Source organism: Polyodon spathula, chromosome 23, assembly GCF_017654505.1.
Source record: "Polyodon spathula isolate WHYD16114869_AA chromosome 23, ASM1765450v1, whole genome shotgun sequence".
Lineage (NCBI taxonomy): Eukaryota > Metazoa > Chordata > Actinopteri > Acipenseriformes > Polyodontidae > Polyodon > Polyodon spathula.
The window spans coordinates 21,166,494-21,185,982 of record NC_054556.1 but is presented as its reverse complement, the minus strand read 5'-3'; the positions used below and the strand labels follow the sequence as shown (position 1 = coordinate 21,185,982).

The 19,489-nt window shown below is 38.6% G+C and overlaps 1 protein-coding gene across 1 annotated transcript in view; it reads left to right on the top strand.

Annotated features, from left to right (window-relative positions):
- The window catches only part of LOC121298050 (phosphatidylinositol 3,4,5-trisphosphate-dependent Rac exchanger 1 protein-like), a 101,239-nt gene extending 82,230 nt beyond the window's left edge, over nucleotides 1–19,009 (top strand). The window contains 22 exon segments of the mRNA XM_041224802.1: nucleotides 215–354; nucleotides 883–994; nucleotides 2,241–2,422; nucleotides 3,015–3,176; nucleotides 3,370–3,580; nucleotides 6,007–6,280; nucleotides 6,606–6,789; nucleotides 6,791–6,816; nucleotides 11,258–11,346; nucleotides 11,580–11,662; nucleotides 11,806–11,896; nucleotides 12,001–12,129; nucleotides 12,575–12,616; nucleotides 13,832–14,049; nucleotides 14,332–14,434; nucleotides 14,562–14,705; nucleotides 14,991–15,105; nucleotides 15,539–15,605; nucleotides 16,546–16,733; nucleotides 17,323–17,425; nucleotides 17,795–17,862; nucleotides 18,242–19,009. Of these exon segments, the coding sequence (XP_041080736.1) occupies nucleotides 215–354; nucleotides 883–994; nucleotides 2,241–2,422; nucleotides 3,015–3,176; nucleotides 3,370–3,580; nucleotides 6,007–6,280; nucleotides 6,606–6,789; nucleotides 6,791–6,816; nucleotides 11,258–11,346; nucleotides 11,580–11,662; nucleotides 11,806–11,896; nucleotides 12,001–12,129; nucleotides 12,575–12,616; nucleotides 13,832–14,049; nucleotides 14,332–14,434; nucleotides 14,562–14,705; nucleotides 14,991–15,105; nucleotides 15,539–15,605; nucleotides 16,546–16,733; nucleotides 17,323–17,425; nucleotides 17,795–17,862; nucleotides 18,242–18,284 (2,774 nt within the window). The 3' untranslated portion in view covers nucleotides 18,285–19,009.
- Nucleotides 19,010–19,489: the final 480 nt, after the last annotated feature.

The window sequence follows — 19,489 nt, the reverse complement described above, 5'->3', positions numbered from 1 at the left end:
GTCACTAGAAACCCTTGATAGAATTACAGCCTTATTATGCAGGTTGGATATGCATTATTTCTTACTTGTTAAAAGTCTTGTTAATACTTTGTTGTATTATAGGATTTGCTTTTTATCATGTTATGGGTTTACGAAAGTATACTGCTACTCAGTGTTTGCTTGAAATAAGTGGCCTGCTACAGTAATGTCTAAACGGGCCTTTTGTTCTCTCCAGGTTCCGAGGCAGCAGCAGCAGGCCTCCAGCCAGGCCAGTGCATTCTGAAAGTGAACGGTAACAATGTCAACAGTGAGAGTTTCAATGAAGTCCTAGATCATTTCTCAGCCTACCGGTCAAGCCAGGAGCAGCAGGAGCTGGTAGAGTATCCCTAAGCCTTCATGTGTTCTCCCAATACTTTATTTGCCATGATATTCTGTATACTGTATACAATAGTGTGAGAATGCTTGTAATATATTTCAAACCAAGACTGTGCTGTATCTTTAAACAATTTAATTGTAATGTGACTAGAAGTACAAAAAAAGAAACTGTTACATCAGTAACTTGGATAAGGGCGTCTGCTAAGAAATCAATAATAATAATAATAATAATAATAATAATAATAATAATAATAATAATAATAATAATAATAATAATAATCAAGAAATATTAAGGTCTTCAAGATAAAAGTAATTTTCAACAATATCGAACTTCTTCAGTCCAAGTACACAATTACGTTTGTGTGTCAGAGTGTGGCTTAACCACATTTGGAATCTAAGTAATTGATAAATTATCTGCAAGTAAAGATGTGTCAGTCATTTTTACCATTACTCACACGTCTGATTTCAGCAATTAATCTGTATTGCTCAATTTTCGGAAAAGACTTGTAATACATATTCTCTCCCCAGGGGTTGACACAGTGGGTGTACAGAACGTTTGAAGATGCAGAGGAGGAGAGAGCCTTGCGGTCCAGCATGACAGAGGATGATGATGATATCAATGACACCAAGCAGGGCGCAGGTATGCGACAGCAGACATTCAAGAACATTACATGTTTCAGCATTGGCAACTCACTTAAGTGCTGGTTTAAATAGAAAAACGAAACCAGAAAGACAGAAGTAGAACGAAGGGATTCCCTGTAATGTAAAGTTAATTCATCTGTAAAACAAGCTGAGGTATCACCACAGTTACTCGAGCTGCAAGGCATTAAAATGTATAATGGAGTTCCTACTCCCTAGAGGTGCTTGATTCAAGAAAGTGGACCTCTAGACGAAACACATTAGCGCTCTGTGAAGGTATACATCAGTGACAGGCTTCACTGGTGACCTGCTGTACTGTTTTTCTTGCCCATGGCAAAGCTCCACCAGACAACATGACACTCACAGTGTTCATGTGTTTTGACTTTGTTTCTGCCTAATGAGCAGTGAATGACAGACTAAAGTCCTTTTGGATCTGAAGAGTGGGCAAACCCCTATGTCTTTAGAGGACTTGCCATTTAGTAACATAAAGTGAACCCCCAGGCGGAGACAGATGCGATGTGTCTACATGGCCCTCAGACCAGAGACGTTTTAAGCTGGATGTGTTTTTCAGATATAATATGAATACAAATCTGTCCAGAATACAGATCTGTGAAATATAAAACTAGGATCACTGCCACCTTATTATAGACTGAAAGCAAGATACATTTTCATATAATCCCAATGGTTTGGTAATCTACACTACATTACAAATTAACTGGCACATTGTATAAAAGAATTAGACTAAACTTCGGCACATCAAACAAACATAACAAACATTCCTTCGTTTTAAAGGACGTGAATACCACTTGAATGATCAAATGGTTTTAAACAGTAATCTGCTTGTTGGTTAGTTTATGAGACATTTGTTTTAACAAAATTTCTTCAAATTAGGATTTTTTATATTCCAAGGAAGAGGGGGTTGCTCTTTGGGTGTTTAATGCTGGTCTTTCTCCACGACATTATGCTTTCCTGTCCGGCAGATCCCCAATACTTGAAACTGTTGCTGTCATATATGACAGGATATTGGTTCCTTGTGATGCGAGAGAGACTAAATTAAAGCGTGACTTAATTAACTGAGATATCGATATCCCTTAGCTGAAAATATACAATTAGGCAAGAGCAGGCAAGGTACATCATTTTAAATGATGGGAACAGGAAAGCACGGTAATGAACTTTGGGTTCCTGAGTGGTTATTTGTTCAGGCTTGTTACTCTCACTAATAATTACCTATTGATTTTTCTTTTCAGACCCGCTGGAGAGCATCAGTAAGTTAATTATCTCAGATGAGACTCCGATTGTCAGCCTGACGGTAGATAATGTCCACCTAGAGCATGGCGTGGTCTACGAGTACGTCAGCACTGCCGGCATCAAGAGCCACGTCTTGGAGAAAATGGTGGCGCCAAAGGGCTGCTTTAGCCTGACCGCAAAGGTACAGGAAACAGCACTGTTGAGTGTAAAGTGACAGTCACTGTCATCTAGTTAAAATGAATTCATTTTCAGCAATATAACGTTTACAGCACCGTTTACAGCAATATAACTGTGTATGAATGTAATCACGAGTAACTAGTGTTAAATATTTATGAAAGAATCTGAAACTTGTCTCTGGATGTTTATAGCAGACTACTGTGTTACTGTGTTACGTGTGTGTGTGTGTGTGTGTGTGTGTGTGTGTGTGTGTGTGTGTGTGTGTGTGTGTGTGTTTGTGTGTGTGTGTGTGTGTGTGTGTGTGTGTGTGTACTAAAATTGCCTACTGGTAAAAATATAAAGCTCTCTGCTCGATTGCCCTGTCTTAGTGAAAACAAGGAAGGGGGAGAAGACTGGAAATTGATATGCATGGGTTTTGCCAGTAAAACCAGGGCCACACATGAAAGGGCAGGGAGGTTTGTGATCTTCAATCTGCTCCTGTAGCAGCAGGTGTTCCACAAAGCAGTGGTGGTCCAGAAGTGCTCATACATTGTAAATGGATGATATTAAATACTTTTGATAAGGGAGGGAGGTCTAACTTAATCATTGCGTTTCAGATTTTGAAGGCCTTTGCAAAAGACGACATTCTGTTTGTGGAGAACTGCCGCCGCCTGACCTCCTTGAGAAGCACGCTGGTGTCCATGCCCCAGTACGAGTTCAGGGATATCTGCGACACCAAGCTCGAGAGCATCAGCAAGCGAATCTCCAGCTACCAACAGGTAACTCCATTGCAGGGTCTAAACATCAGGCTATCAAACGAACTGCACTTTGAAATGGATGTGTGGGCAGTGCACCGTATTCAATGCTGCACACCCACATATGCAAACCTTTAGCAACTCTTCTATGCTATAGCAGAGACAGCTACGCTACTCACAAGGTTTATGGTTTTTCTTTCTTTTTTTAACCGTGAAGTTTGCAGAGGAGCTGCAGGATAAAGCTTGCCCCTCCTTCAAACAAGCGACGACAAAGCCTCACCACCTTGGTAGCCTGGATTTCTGCCCGACAAACTGCCATGTGAACATCATGCAGGTGTCCTACCCCAAAAGCACGACATCAGCAGGCAGGACCTTCAGTATCCGATTTGGGCGTAAAAATTCATTTTTTGGGTTGGATCCAGACCAAGGTACACATTTCTCAAATGGATGCATTGATGCATGCATGGATAATTAGGTTATTTTGCTTTTTTTATTTAGGATATGCATATATTTAAAATACAGCACTACAAAGAGTTACTGCTGCTTCATAGTACATATTTTTCATGTGTTGTTGTTCAATCCAAATGTCAGTCTGATCATGAGACCTTCAGCAAAGGTACCAGGATGCAGCAGTGTCTAGTCTGTGAAAAACAAAAATTTACAAATCAAAAAAATCTCAGCGCCATAAAATAAGAGATATAAGGAAAGTAGAATAAAGCTCACAAGGAATAAAAACTGGATTGTAAAGGATTGGTTAACACTTCTTTAAGTAAAAACATTTGCTAAAATATATGAGAACCAGTCAATGTCAATTAACTTCTGCATCAAGTGTTTTAAAAGCCAATTTGGAAGCGATTTTTCCTCTCATTCGGGGCACTGACATTTTTACTGCTGAAATTGTCAGTGCCTCGGATGAGAGGGAAATGTGCTTCCTATTGGGTTTTAAAACACTCGGTGTGGAAGTTAATTATACAAGGTAAAATAAGATAGCAGTAATTCCTGTTTCTGTTGTTTTTATGAATCGTACCAAGAACTTAACATATGGCATAAACATTACATCTGGGAAACAATAGGAGACAGATGCCACAGTCATATACTTCAGTAATGATATTTCTCTCTCTCTCTCTCTCTCTCTCTCTCTTCTCTCTCTCTCTCCTCTCTCTCTCTCTCTCTCTGTAAACTGTTTAATTGACCTTTTCTGGGTTCAATCAGGGGAAGGTATAGAGCTAATTGCACTCACTGGAGCATATGTACCATTTACTATTCAGTGTACTGGTCATTATTTTTTATATATTGGTTTAGTGGGAATGAGAATCTTAATTATCAAATTTCTTGGTGTAGATCAATGATCTTATACACTGAAATCCTGAAAAAGAAAAAAACGGCACATTGACATTTTGACAAAATAGAATTAACATAAGGTTCTTCCATTCTTCAAGTATTATATAAGACAAACACTTGTTAAGAATTCTACTGCACAAGTAAATATATACATAATACACATTTCCCATTTATTTGCATTCAAAACAATCAGTACTTGCTCCATAGATTCAAATGGCAAGACACTACTTGAACAGTTTGACGAAACCAGACTCTTTGGTCTTTTTGGTTTAGTACAAGTTCATTATTACACATCTGGTTAGTTGGCCCAGCTGTCAGGAATGTCTCCCTGTTTTGATTTTTTGTAGAGCCATCCAGAATATAATAATTATTATTATTTTTTTTTTTTAACTAAATGATGCAGAAAATTGCAAGTAGTTTTGTTAAAGGAACATTGCTGATTTCTATACTGTACATCTGTTTCAATAGAGGTTTGGCAAGAAACAAAGAGTCATGCTTCTATGTAGTGTAGGAAGAAATCACTAGCCCACATGGGGCTGTACTAAATAGATCTAACCACTGGCAGATCTAAGTGTCATCTTTAAATCTCCAAATAAGACTAACTGGCATTTTATAGATTTTTACAGACACAAACCGAGGAGAAACTGTTGAATAACTTTTTATAAGACTTTTCGATCTAATTTTGCCCAGAAAATACTACACTGGCATTTGGCTAGTTTGAAAAATGTTGAACCTTAAACGGGTTTTCTTTTCTTTTTTTTTTTTTTTTATTTTTTTTTGGTTTTAATTTGTCAGCCATTTAAGTATGGAACGGATGCCTGTAATTTCATAAGGTTTTGGGGAACATTGTTTTTCAGTGTGACTTTTGATTCCACATTTTTAAGAAGGCTGCCCTATTCAACATTTCTCAGCTCTATTCCCTCTGCATCCTCTTGGGGGCATTTATTAAGCAGTTTATTCATTGCTTTGGGCATCTAGCATGGTTATAAGAAATATTATGTTATTTGGTGGCTCTTCATCTTTATAAAACTGCTAACATTACTGGTTCTGCAAGGCTGGACTTTGATACATATGATCAGAAACCATAGAAATATAGACCTGCTGCTTAGATCAAAAGCTCAACCCAAAAGTCTTACTTCTGAAGTAATAGGGTTAGGAACCTCATTTGTTGTGTGACCCACAGCATTACATTCTTTCAAAGAGCGCTCCATATATCTGTGTCAATGTGAAAAGGACAGTACCCCTAAATTACCCAGTATTTGTTGGATGTCTCAAGTATTTATTAATTGGTAGAAAACATGTTTGTTTTAAGAAACATGGTAAATGAAATACAAGGTCAATTATCTTGCCCAGCATGCCCACTGTGGAGGGCAATAGTGCTATTATGAACCACAAACTTTTTTTTTTTTTTTTAATGGCTCTGTGGTGAAGTTTACAGTAGTAATTACCATGTGTACATATAGACTTGTAGCCCAGTAAGCTATAAAGTAACACAGCCTGCCTGTGCTTCCAGCTAACCTGAACCCGATGTCGCACACCCAACACTGCATCACCAGCATGGCGGCCCCATCGTGGAAGTGTCAGCCACAGGAGAACAAGTCCCACGGGGAGCAGGAGGGGAGCCAGCTGGACCTCAGCCACAATGGGGGGGTGAACCTGGACGAGGGGGGGCTGAGCTTCCTCCTCAAGCAGGAGGACATGGAGATGCAAGACGCCTACATCCAGCTCTTCAACAGGATGGACATTGCTGTCAAGGAGATGAAGCAATATGTGGATCAGATAGATGTGTATGTTTTTCCAAGAAGCTTAACCTACTTACTACCTAAAATATGGGAAGCAGCAGCAGGCAGAATGTGATGTACAATTGTTTCAGTAATTCGGAATGGGGGCACACATCTTGCTGCTTCCCTGCTCTCCTATCCTACTCTTTTTAGTCTGGAAACCTGTTAGCTTTCCAGCAACACCATCTAGCTCTCTGATGGAGCCATTTATTCTAGAAGCCTCAGTGACGTTTCTTGCTACCCTACTCCATATGTTATTTCACCCTTTGTGTGAAATAGTTCTGCTTAAACTCCCTCTGTATTTATGTATGTATTGATTTATTTAATACAGGCTTCTCTCCTCTATAACGGAGCCCACCCAGTCTGAAGATTGCGAGCCCCCTACCTCAGAAGAAGCCCCTCCCCAGTCGCTGGTGTCAGAGGAGGGTGACATCGATAAGACAGAGCACTGTGCTATCAAAAAGGTCTGCTTCAATGTGTCAGAAGATGACCAGGAAGACTCAGGACATCGACTGTGACTCAATGTCCAGGGACTCCTATAGGCCATGTGTGTGTGTGGTGTGTGTGTGTGTGTGTGTGTGTGTGTGTGTGTGTGTGTGTGTGTGTGTGTGTGTGTGTGTGTGTGTGTGTGTGTGTGTGTGTGTGTGTGTGTGTGTGTGTGTGTGTGTGTGTGTGTGTGTGTGTGTGTGTGTGTGTGTGTGTGTGTGTGTGTGTGTGTGGAAATTTGGATACAAATTGTTAACAATTTATAAATTAACAGTCCCATTTTGGGGTAGATTTGGAAACCCCATTCATTGCCTTGGGTATGTTGAACCCATACACCTGGAAGTTTCTCTTCAACAAAGTTGTTTTATAGTCGTATCGGTTTTCAAAACGTTACAGTTAATGTTAAAACTACTACCGAAGCTAATAGTAATCAGCAATTATCATAGTAAAGCCGTAATAGTAGTACAGTATTTCATGTTTGAAATGTCACATTTTTCAAGTTGTCAGTTTTTCATTAAGTATATGGAAAACTACAAAGCGGTATCTAATTCAATATGTTAGCATAACATTATTTATCAGGTTTCATTCGACTTTATGATGCAAAATTTGTTAATTCTATAGGGTGATTCAAAACAAGGTGTGCCCAATGTTTTCAGTATCCTTTCACTGTTCCACTTACTGATGCTTAGTTCTGGTAACTCGTTCCATATACAACACTAAGCATAACAAACTTTTCAGAATCTGCAGTCGTTCTTTGTCAACATTGCTGTTCTATTGGCTTTACAATCTGTACTTGTTCAGCTAGTAAAATCTGACTTAAAAAATCCTTTAAAAATATAAAACCAATTTGAGGCACTAAACACCCCATAGCTTTACTGGGATATTCCTCAGTGGTTTGGACTCATTTGTTGTATTCTACACTCGCTGTGTTTAATTAAGACTAACAATTGTTTTTTTTTTTATGGTTTTCCTTTTCAGAATAAATTGTTACTTTTTCTTTAATTTAAAAGGGACTCAGTAGCTAAAAACCACACACATGCAGCACCAGAGAAGTTTTTACACTTAGCCATTCATTAGACATGACCAAGCTTCCAGTTTATAAGGCCAGTCATTGTGAACATGATACAGTGGGAAAAAAAGCCTTTCCCATAGGTGTGTGCTATCTCAGTCTGTCTAGCCAGTCTATGGCAGTTCCTCCAGTTGGCGTTCTAGCAGCACACAATACCACATGGTCATTGCTGTCCACGTTAAGCCTGTCTGGTTTCGTCAACCCTGCTGCCCCCATATAACCAACTAATGACTTCAGTCAGTGTTTATCCATTGTGGATTGAATGAGTCTCTGAATTACTGACCACACCATCTTTCAGCTTCTTACCACATGTATTAGCTGTCTGCACATTCTTCCAAACCAGCCTCTTGACTCTGTTGCATCTGGATAGCCTTCGGAACAGTGGGTTGTGGGTTTCTGTCCAGGTTTTGTCTTGACTTGGATCCATGTCTCGGATCAGCCGTCTGTGCCAGGAAGGTTATGTGAGTTCCATGAAGATGTAACAAAACAAAGATGTGTCACAGCATTGCCAGCAATATCTTGAGAACTGTTCATCCGATTTTGATTCTGCTTGGTATTGGAATTCCATGGCTATCCATTGGCACGAGTCTTTAAGGCTATCAGAAGCATGGTGACTTGTTTATGATTGCTTTAGGCTGCTGCTTGTTTATAAGATGAATTAAAAAAAAAAAAAAAAACAGTTTGCATGGCTTTTCTTGGCATAAGAATTTAAAAAATGATTGAATGCAAAACAAATACGTTAGTACTTAGATTGTTTCATTGGTGGAAGAGTGATGGGCGCCATTATCAGTACAGTTCTTGGCAGGCCTTGTTTTATTTGTACCAAGACATTGCGGACTGTCCATTAATGTGCCCTGGTCTGGCACAACAAGCTGGACAAAGAAAAGATTGATAAAATAATCACGACTTTGTAATAACAGAGGGGAAGAACCATAACATCTCATAAGAACACTATCTAAGAGAAGCTGTGTCCCTTCCTGTTGACTTTTCAAAACATTCAGAAAGCCAGAACATTATATTCTTAGTGGTGCTGAAATGCTAAACCTTTTCAAGCAGCAATAGAAGAACCCCTTCCTCATCCCTATAAAAAGTGTCTTTTCTGGGTCACAACGTTTCTACCCAACAAAGGCATATTTGAGGTTACTTAAATGAGGTTTTTGTTGACACAAAACAGCTCATCAGTAAGAAAGAACATCTTCAAGATAGGCTGTGGGTGTGGTGAGCTTGAGTTTGATTTAGAACACATCATATGCATACCTAATTGGTCAGTATTGCTGGAGAGGGAGGGAACCTATTGCATACCAATAGTCTAGTTAGTGGGAGTTATTTGCATTTCATTATGTTTTATTTTAATTTCCCTCAAATGGCAATGGTAATTTACCATTAATGGTTTTTTTAGATATTTGACTTGCACAAATTATTAATACTAGACCCAGGATTGTATATTCAGTTAATTTACCCCCAGTTGTTAAATTTGACAGCTTTAATTTATTACTCCTTCATGGATAGTTTGATATCATGAACTGCAGTATCCCATGGCGATACTCGTCTTTTAACTAGGCTGAGCAGTGGGGTTTGCACTTATTTTATTGTATATTAGACTTGCATGCACATTATCACAGTGCAAGTAACGTATCCACAGTACATGTTTTGTAGAAACAGCTGGTGATGAATGTTTTCTAAATTTGGGTATTTAAATTAGACCCCAGGGAGTTGTCAGTTAAAAAGCATATAAAATGATATAGTGCGTTTTTTATTAGAAATCCTAAATTAGCACTCATAAAAATTGCTGAGCTGGCAGAGTGCTGAGTACTTGTCTCTACTTTCCCAAAATACAGTGCTTGTGTCTTTTAGGGGATGCGTAGTGGATAAACGGCTGTGTACTTTTCTCCTTTACTGCAACCAAATGTACACATCAAAGTGCAGTCTGAAACAGTGTGGATAATGTTTATTTTCATATCCCCTGGGCAACATTCCTGTGGTGCTGTTTTCAGCGCCTGCTATGTCAGTGTGGTTCGAATCAGAGACTTTAACAAGCTGCACTGTGCTCTGCTGCCCTCTGGGGGCAAACCTGGAGAAACATGTCCCTGCTGCCAAAACAGGATTACTGGAAAGTATCATTATGTAATGCTAGTGGGTCAATTTTTTGGTTTTTAAGACATAACAAAAGTAGCTTTTTTTAATTATTAGCGCAGAAAAGAAGGGTGTGTTTCTACAGTGGTTTTAGAATATGGTATATAGAATGATATATAGAATATGATAAACAGAAGCTTTGTTAATCCCATTTAAACCCAGGGATTTGTTCTGCCCGTTATTACCTGTATAAGCTTTACTCCTCCTGTTCTGTTATCTGCTTAGAACAAGCACCTCAATGTTAAATTAATATGAATGGATTCCATATGCACAACATTCAGTGTATACACTCTGTTCCAATAACAAATGCATTTATTGACTTTAACGTGTTTTTTCAAAAGTAACACTCCCACATCAGTGCATTGTTAAAGTTCAGTTTATAGGCATAATGTCCTTGGCAATAACAAGCTGGGGATTGGTGGGCATTTGTTTGTGTGTGCATCCAATAATATACTGGACAGTTTGCCCTGCAGTCTGGGCAGCCAGACAAATAAACGAAATACCTGCCCCCCACATTAATACTGGAGAGGGCGGTAGGCGTGAATGAACCAGAAACAAAAGCTTATTAATAACAGCGTTGCAGGAACGAGCCATATAAACTGCTCTGCGTTGTCAACCCCTTTCATTTTTCAGTACCTCCAGTGTCCTAACTAAGAAGCAAACTAATTGCAGGTTTAATACATTGATGTATTGGTGCATTACACACAAAGGTTGGAATTTAAGAGGTGAATTCTTATTTATAGGTTACTGGGTAGCTGCAAATCTAAGTCTAAATGTAAAGGGAATGTATGGGTGGGACCAGCACAATGCTAGTGTCTGTGGCATATAGAAAGCTATATATGTGGCGAGACTGAAACAGATACTGGACAATCCTGCAACGCCCATGTAACTTTATTTAGACCCGCTTATATTTAGGTTATGTAAGTCTGTATTTCTCATGGGAGGCACACATCTAAAATGACAAGCTGGTCAGGTTCCATTTCTCGTAGATATAGTACACAACTTGTTTACAACATATCATTAAGTCTCTGGTTTGCTCGGGAGGTGTGGATAGCAGGGGGATAAACAGTACAGTTTCCCAATATAGCTACTGAAGAAAAAAAAACAAAAGCCTCCAAGCTCAACAGTTCTATAATTGAAATGTGTATAAACAGCTTTTAAAAGTGTACACAAAACTCCCATAGGTCCTGCTAATGTTTTCTCACAAGACACAGACCTAGAATCACATTAAAGGTCAAGTAAAAGGAAGCCTCCTCCTTGGTTGTGTAACAGTCCTTTTTTGTTGTGTGTTTCAGCGAATGCAATAGTAACCGGGACTCGGTCCTGTCCTACACCAGTGTCCGTAGTAACAGCTCCTACCTGGGCAGTGATGAAATGGGATCGGGTAAGCTGCTTTGGAAATGTATTATTAAGTCATTGACAATCAGTGACCTGTTCACCAGGGAATCAAAACTGTGTTAACCTCCCCTACCCCCCCCCCCCCCCAGAATTCTACTCCCAGGATTCTTTAACATGAATTATTAAAAAGACTACATGTAAATATCTCTAATAGTAAATAGTTGTATACATGTTATACATTTGACAGTTGTAAATGGATTGTGTTTTTTTTTTTCCCAGGGGACGAGCTGCCTTGCGATATGAGAATACCTTCCGACAAGCAGGACAAGTTGCATGGCTGTCTGGAACACCTATTTAACCAGGTAGAGGATTAGTAGTAGCAATGCCATTTATTATCAAGTTTTCTTTTTTACTCCGAACCAGCAAACTTTTAACAGTCAAAGAAAGAATATATCTATTTAGTTTTTCTGGTTTTAATCCAAGCTGTCTTCTTAAACTTTCACAGGTAGATTCCATTAACTCTCTTCTCAAAGGAGCTGTCATGAACAAGGCTTTCGAGGAAACCAAGCACTTCCCAATGGACTACAGTTTGCAAGGTATTGAAGTCTGTTATCTGCTGTATGTATCCTTAGTCGATTCAAACCGCTGGATGTACACAATTTGAAGGCAGCGGTTGTGTAATAGCCCTTCCCCCTTTCAGAATTCCGGCACACCGAGGACTGGACAATGCACTGCCGTGGTATGATCCAGAAGAACATTCAGGAGGACCCGTGGAACTTGCCCAGCTCAATCAAGACACTAGTGGAGAGTTTGCAGAGGTTTGTGGAAGGTGAGTCTGCAGTGGTACAATTCATGATTCATATCTACTGGAAACTGCGCAAACGGAGATGGTTCGATTCATGTTTGTATTCAAACTGGATTCAAAACAGATGCCAAAAGGATTTTATATGCCAGTGAAGCGACATATGCAGATGTCTGTAAATTTATGTTTTAAAGAATGTATTTCATCTGTGGCATTATTTCATAGATGCATAGCAAACATTTATAATACATTAGCTGTCTGGAAAACAAATATGATCAAAATGTGTATTTTGCTTTATGATGCATCTTGTTTACTGTAAAGCCTAGATTTGCATAGTTTTCTACTTTACTTGCTTTGCTACTCTATTTTTTTCACTTTAATTATTGCACATACCTGTTTCATAGCATGGTTTATTCTTACTGCCTAAGAGATCTGTTCACAAATAATGAGTAACCTTTCTCTTTATTAACAGATGGAAAGAATCAGCTGCTGCTGGCTCTATTGAAATGCACAGGTAATTACGATGAAGCCTTTTATATGTTGATCAGACCTGCACACTAGCTGTCAAGCAGAGCTGGAATAATGACACAGGCCTACATAGTACAGTCACTTATAACAGCCGTTAGCAGTCCATTAACAAGCCTTCCTTGGTTGGCTTTGTCAGATAATGGACATTGTAACTAGAGTTTAAGGAAAGTGCACTCATCACTCATCTGGCATTATGTAGATTGTGTTGCAGTTGCATTGTTTTTAATAATCTTTAACTTTATAAAACAACCCTCAAGTTATATACAGTACTGTATTGTGATTTTTCTTTCTGTGAATCCTACACCCTAAGCACTGTGACATTTCAAAGCACAGACGGGTGTGGTGTTTATTTTAATCCACATTCCTCTTCTCTGTGATAGTGTCATTTTGTCCGCCCAAGCTTATTTGTCCAGGCTTTCCTCATGCTGAATTAAAGACTGATCCAGGACTTGATAAAAAAGGACATATGAAAACTATAAATAACCTGGTTGAGGCTCATCCAACAGTGAAGTTTTACTCAAATGCAATTCACAAAACATACCCAATACGTTACCTAGCAATTCTGACTGCAGGTAGTACTGTAAGCTCAGTGTAATCCACTTTGAAAAATACTTATTTTCAGACATTGAGTTTAAGGTGTAGTGTGCCATGCAATCTTCAGAATAGTTTTCAGCTATTTGAGGGATTTTTTTATGTATTGAGTCCTGCCCAGTTTTAAAATATGAGCGCTGTTTTTTTCTTGTGCTGTAACAGTGTTTTACAGCAGTAGCATGAATGGAACTGTTAACTTCTGAAAGGATAATATTTTCAAGAAGAAAGAAACCCTAATAGACCTTATCTGGTAATGTAAATGCTTGTTTCTGACCAGAGTACTATGGTAAAAAAGGACTGTAGTGGTACCGGTACACGGTAAAACCGATATCAAGAAATAAATGGGACCAGAGGGTGTTCGGATAATATTAGTTACAAATTGTTTCTTAGACTTTCCAAATCCAAGAAACCTACAAAAAATGCCCTGCCCCCCCTTTTAATTTTAATACAGAATATACATTACTGCGCTCTACTGTGAATACCAGAGACTGAGGGCTGAATAACACATGTTCTATTTATGACAGGCTGGATAATCTAGGTTTTACTGTACTGTGTTTGGTGAAGCTATCAGAATGGGCAATCCTCACCTGTTGTAATCTCTGTAATTCAGACACGGACCTGCAGCTGCGTCGGGACGGGATTTTCTGCCAGAGTCTGGTGGGCGCAGTCTGCACCCTGTCTGAACAGCTGCTCGCCGCACTCAACTTCCGCTACAACAACAGCGGGGAGTACGAGGAGGAGAGCAAGGAAGTCAGCATGAAGTGGCTGGAGCAGATTGCTGCCATCGGAGTCCTCCTGAACATCCAGTCCATGCTGTCCCCTCATGTGGTAAGCGCTGCACCAGCCCTCATCCATTTCAGAATGGGTGCTTTCATTTCTCCTGGATGCTCCATTCATTTTTTATTGTAGTAATTAAAGCACTTGTGGTAACTCGAACAAAGCTGCTCTTACCAACCAATAAAATGGCATGTCGTTCGGTACAATATCATTAATAATGGTTAAAGCACGTATTTCACAGGTGATTAGGAATGACTACTTTACTCATGTTTAACAACTAACCTGAACCCAGTAGATCTAGGCAAACACCTAATTGAATGTTTCTTTTAATAGAAGGAAGAGCGCACCATGCTTGAAGATATCAAGACTGCCCTGCTGGACTTGGATAAAGTCACTGTTTACTTCCGGCAACTTGAAGACGAATGCCTTGTTGCAAGTAAGATGTCTCTTCCTGCAATATGTTAACCAGAATTATCAATAAGTGAGTTGGAACATGGACTCCCACAGTATATTAGTGTGCCTCTTTCCATATCTCTAACCTGTTTTATTCTCTCACTCTCCAGACACATCTATCTGTTATCATGTGGAAGGAAGCAGACAGTCTCTGAAAATCACCCTGTATCTTGACAGCTGCCATTTCTCAGAGCTGCCCACCAAGTTTAAGAACGGAGGCAGCTTGAAACTGCACACCGTACTGTTTACAAGAGGTGGGTCTAAACAAGTCAATTGCATTGCAAAGAAAACCTGCAAGAAAAATCTTGCTCAAAAAGTCATGTGGAGGAGTGGTAAGGTGGCTCTGAACCAGCCTGTTTCTGACAGTCTCCCTCTAGTGGTTAATAACAGCCACTGAATCTTGTGCAAAGCAAGTACAAAGAGGAATAATCAAAACTTTGGACCAGGCTGCTAATTAACATGGCCCATGCCCCCTAAAACTCCCAGTGTGACATTACCAGTATTGTATTCAGCGGTTTTTGCGTTTCTTTTGTCCATAGCACTGGAAAAACAAGAGAGCCCAGTTTACCAAGACAGCGCCTCGTTGGAAGAGTTTGAGCAGCAGATCAACACAGCCTCCCTGGAGAAGGTCAAAACTTACTATCGGAAACTCAGGTAAGACTGTGAAGGTGCAAAATTCTATGCCTGAACTCAGCAGTTCCCAGTACTTATACTTTTTCAATGTAAACATTCGAGTACTCACAATTTTCATTGACAGAAATGACTCGCCCACTGTGGGGTGAAAAATACTCTTTAAATACTTGTACATTGCTCTCGTCTTCAAAGCTGCGGGTCCTTCTTAAGTACAGTTGGAGATTATTATAATTCTGGAAGCAGCACTGAACTTTTTTACAATATGTTCTACCCCAGTTAGACCAGAATATTGGTTAGACTGGTGAACTAAGCCCTACTCTAGTGATACAAATGCTTGGCTGATTGGGTAAACAAGATCTGCTTAGAGGTTTTCTGCTCACTGGACTGTTTCAAGAGTGAACCTGGGATAACGTTTGTTTTATAGAAGCATTTAACAAATTCATTGTTTTTTTAGGGCGTTTTACCTTGAGAGATCCAACTTACCTACAGACTCCAACACCACTGCCGTGAAAATAGACCAGGTGAGCAGCATTGCTAAGCAGCGGATGGATTGTTTTTATAGCACAGCTGGAAGAGGTTGTACCTTGGCTACTGTGATATGATCAAATACAAAATCCCTTTAGTTGTGGTGAAAGCAATATTTATTTTGCTTTTATTGTTTGTCCATCTGTAGTACAAGCATGATTAAATTAGAGCTGTCAAATTACAACCATCTGAAAAGCAGCCAATAAAGATTCTGGGGAAATAGTCACTCTTGCACTCTCAATGAAGAATGACTGCTTGTGTGTACTGAACTAGTTCTATATCTACAATGAAGCACTGTAGTCTCTGCCAGCATTGCATTGTGCTGTTTATCGTTCTTACAGGGCTGTGAATGTTCACAGGACTTACAAGTGTACAAGGTGGAAACGGAAATAATTATTTGGATAATAAAAATACGGCTTAATTGAAATTAACTTTACTATTAGGATGATAATTTTACTGAAAAGGTAGGGCCCACCTATATGAAAATAAAAAAATAAAAAAAATGAAAAAAAAAAAAAAAAAAATATATATATATATAAGATATATATATATATGAGACGTTAATATATATATATATATATATTATATATTAAACAGTCGGTTAATTTAGAAATTTAAAAACAAAATTTTCGAAACTTTTATATATAAAGAGCAGTAATCTGGAATCCTAATGTAATCTTACCATTGACCACAAGGTGGCAAAATAGGATTAAAAAATTGAGACAAATTGAAATGCAGCATAATATTTTATAGCTACATAGTGGACAAACTGTACATAATCTAAAAAAAACACATAAGCATATTATTTGTATATTTAATTATGTATTTATAAATATATAATTACATTTTCCAACCATATTTTTATAAAGCATTGCCTAGTACCAGAGTAGTAATTCTAATATACTGTATTTATGTATTATTTGACCTGTCCACTAGCTTCTCCGCCCACTGAATGCATTGGATGATCTGTGCAGACTGATACAGTCCTTGGTGATCACAAAGCCGGGGTCTTCAGGAAACTCCAGCAGCCATCCATCTGGAGCCAGTCTGCTCCCTGTTTCTTCAGAGTTCTGCAACCGGCTGGGCGCCTGTCACATTGCCATGTGTGCTACCGGAATGCAGAGGTACCAGAATACAGAGCTGGAAATGTCATGTTTAATCTCGTCCTCCTGCAGAATAGTGTGTCCCTGTTTGACTAGCTCAGTGATGTAAGAGATAGCACTTCACAGGTACGCTGTGGGAGCTGGAACGCTTTCTTAGTCTTTTTTATATAGCAGAGCAAGGGCTCCTAAACTCTCGCAGCCTCCAATGGCATTAGGCAACTAAGTTGTGTTGTGGTTTGAACCCCTTGCAATCACCCCTTTTTATTATCTAGTGATGCTTACTATTAGCAAGGCACTACAGCTTTAGGACCTATGCCAATGTAGTAAGTGACCCCAAGCACCTAACACAGAGGCATTCATGGAAGTAGACGAAACATTGCTTTGGGGGCCCCAGGCCTCCACTTTGACAGCACTTTTTAATTTTTTTTTTAATGTGAAATTAAACAATTGCAATTGAAGTACTTTACATGTGCTTTATGTACACTGTTTTTAGTAGAAGAACTAAGCCACTATCCATACAAAATATGATTGCATTCCCCTGCTTGTACCGCAAAACTGAACATATTACTTAAGTTAATAATCTATTTTTTGTTTGTTTGTTTTCACTTAGGTGCACTCTAAGTACGTCCCTGGAACAAACAATCATATTGGCACGGAATCATGGGCTGTTACCTCGGTGTATAATGCAAGCAACAGATATCATGAGGAAGCAGGTAATTGATATCTCTCTGTATGTATGTTGCGTGTGTGTGTGTGTGTGTGTGTGTGTGTGTGTGTGTGTGTGTGTGTGTGTGTGTGTGTGTGTATGTATATATATATATATATATATATATATATATATATATATATATATTATATATATATATATATATACAATGTGGACAGGAACTGTCTGTTTTGCAAATTGCAGTTTGGTATTTCTGATTGCGTCCAGTTGGCGGCTCCACAGAGCCTTGCTGTAAATAGCGAAATTATGCAAAGTCGGGGTGCTGTAGCCCAGCTTAGGTTATTCATACACCTGCATGATTTAAAATTACTGCACAACATAAAAAGCTTGCTGAGTGATACTTTTGTTTTAACAGGGGACAAGAGTTGAAATATCTGCAAAGAATTTAAAGGTGATGGATCAAATGCCACCCACTGCACCACGGTAACTATTTATTTGATGTTTTTTCTTTTTTTTTTTTTTTCTGTACTCTGTGTGCGTTACAGTCAAAATGAATAAAACCCCAACTCTATTATTTAGTTATCCAGCTGACTTCAAACAACCTCTATCATGCGTGTGTGCCATTCACACATCTTTGCATTAAAGACACCTCTTTTAACCACACCTGTGCGGCTATAACTAATCATTAAGTATTTAAAAAAAAAAAAAAATCTTCACTGGTAGTCTTGAATAAAATATAATCTGTGGTTAGTAACACTTTAATACGCCAAATTCGGTAGGGTTTGGCACTTTGGTTTCAGATTCACTTTTTGAGTGATATTTGTAAACTCACCGTGTTCTTTCATTCCTCCCTTTCTTTTAGCCTTTTCAAGTTATGCCTGCCGCCCACAGATGGGGATCTATGAGGAACCTAAATGTTTAGGTGAAGTGACAGCACTGCCAACCATTTCATGGCATTTATTTGACAGACAATTTTGGCATAAGGACTGAAGAAAGGAGCGGACTATGTTTATAATTAGCACCTTTGCACATAATGCAACATAGTGGTTGATTTCAACCACTGTACATGGAGAGAGCTTCAGCTCTTTCTACAGTCACTTTGCTATAGCAGCAAACCACCATCCACCAAAACTTTACTTCCATGGGAACATTGTAAAGGCAAGCAAAAGCTACAGTGTTTTTAGAGGGCAGCAAATACATTGTTCTCTGACCTCGAATGCCTTGGTTCTGCTAGAGCAACATTTTGCTGGTTTAGAAAACGGCGAAAATTTAGTTGGATTTAGCATTAACTTGCCTTCAACCACAACGCCTCTGTCCTGCAGAAGTCATCATTTTTTGCATTCAGGTACAAGAATTATAACTGGAAAATGCGGGGGAACAAAAGCAGGAATTTGATGATCCTGAAATACAGGAACAACGTGACCTGACGCATTTACACTGTAATCTAGCATTGCATTGCTAAAACATGTTATGTACTGATTCTGTCTGGGGCATACAGCAGTAATATAAAGTGCCAAGCATGACTCAATCTGCACTAGCTGGAAACATTTTAGTCTACTTATTTTGAAGTATTCTTATGTATTTAATGTATATTAATATAACTTGCTAGGCGCTTATTATTATTATTATTATTATTATTATTATTATTATTATTATTATTATTATTATTATTATTATTATTATTATTATTATTATTATTTCAGTAGGTTTAATGAAAGAAATAACCAGTCTATAACATTCCAAACTATTTTCAGGTTTTTATTTTTGAAATTCTACATTGTGGAGCAGTGATGGAAGTTGCAGTTGGTTTGTTAAAAGGAAATTCCTCAAGGCAGCAGGAGATTGTTACTATGATGCAATATCAGTTCCTTACTGCTTATTAACAGCTAGCTTTCATCCATCTTCAGAGATGGAAACAGCATTGTGCTTTTGATCACTTGTCCGTTTCGACTAGCTATGTTGGAGACGACCATTTTTAAGGATTCTTTATTGTTTTGACTATTTTACTGTGTATTAATCTCAAATGAAACAGTACTGCTTTTTTTAATTAAAGTTAACCGATTACAAATCAAGCAGATTTCCAAGGAAGGCAAGTTAAAAGAACATGCGG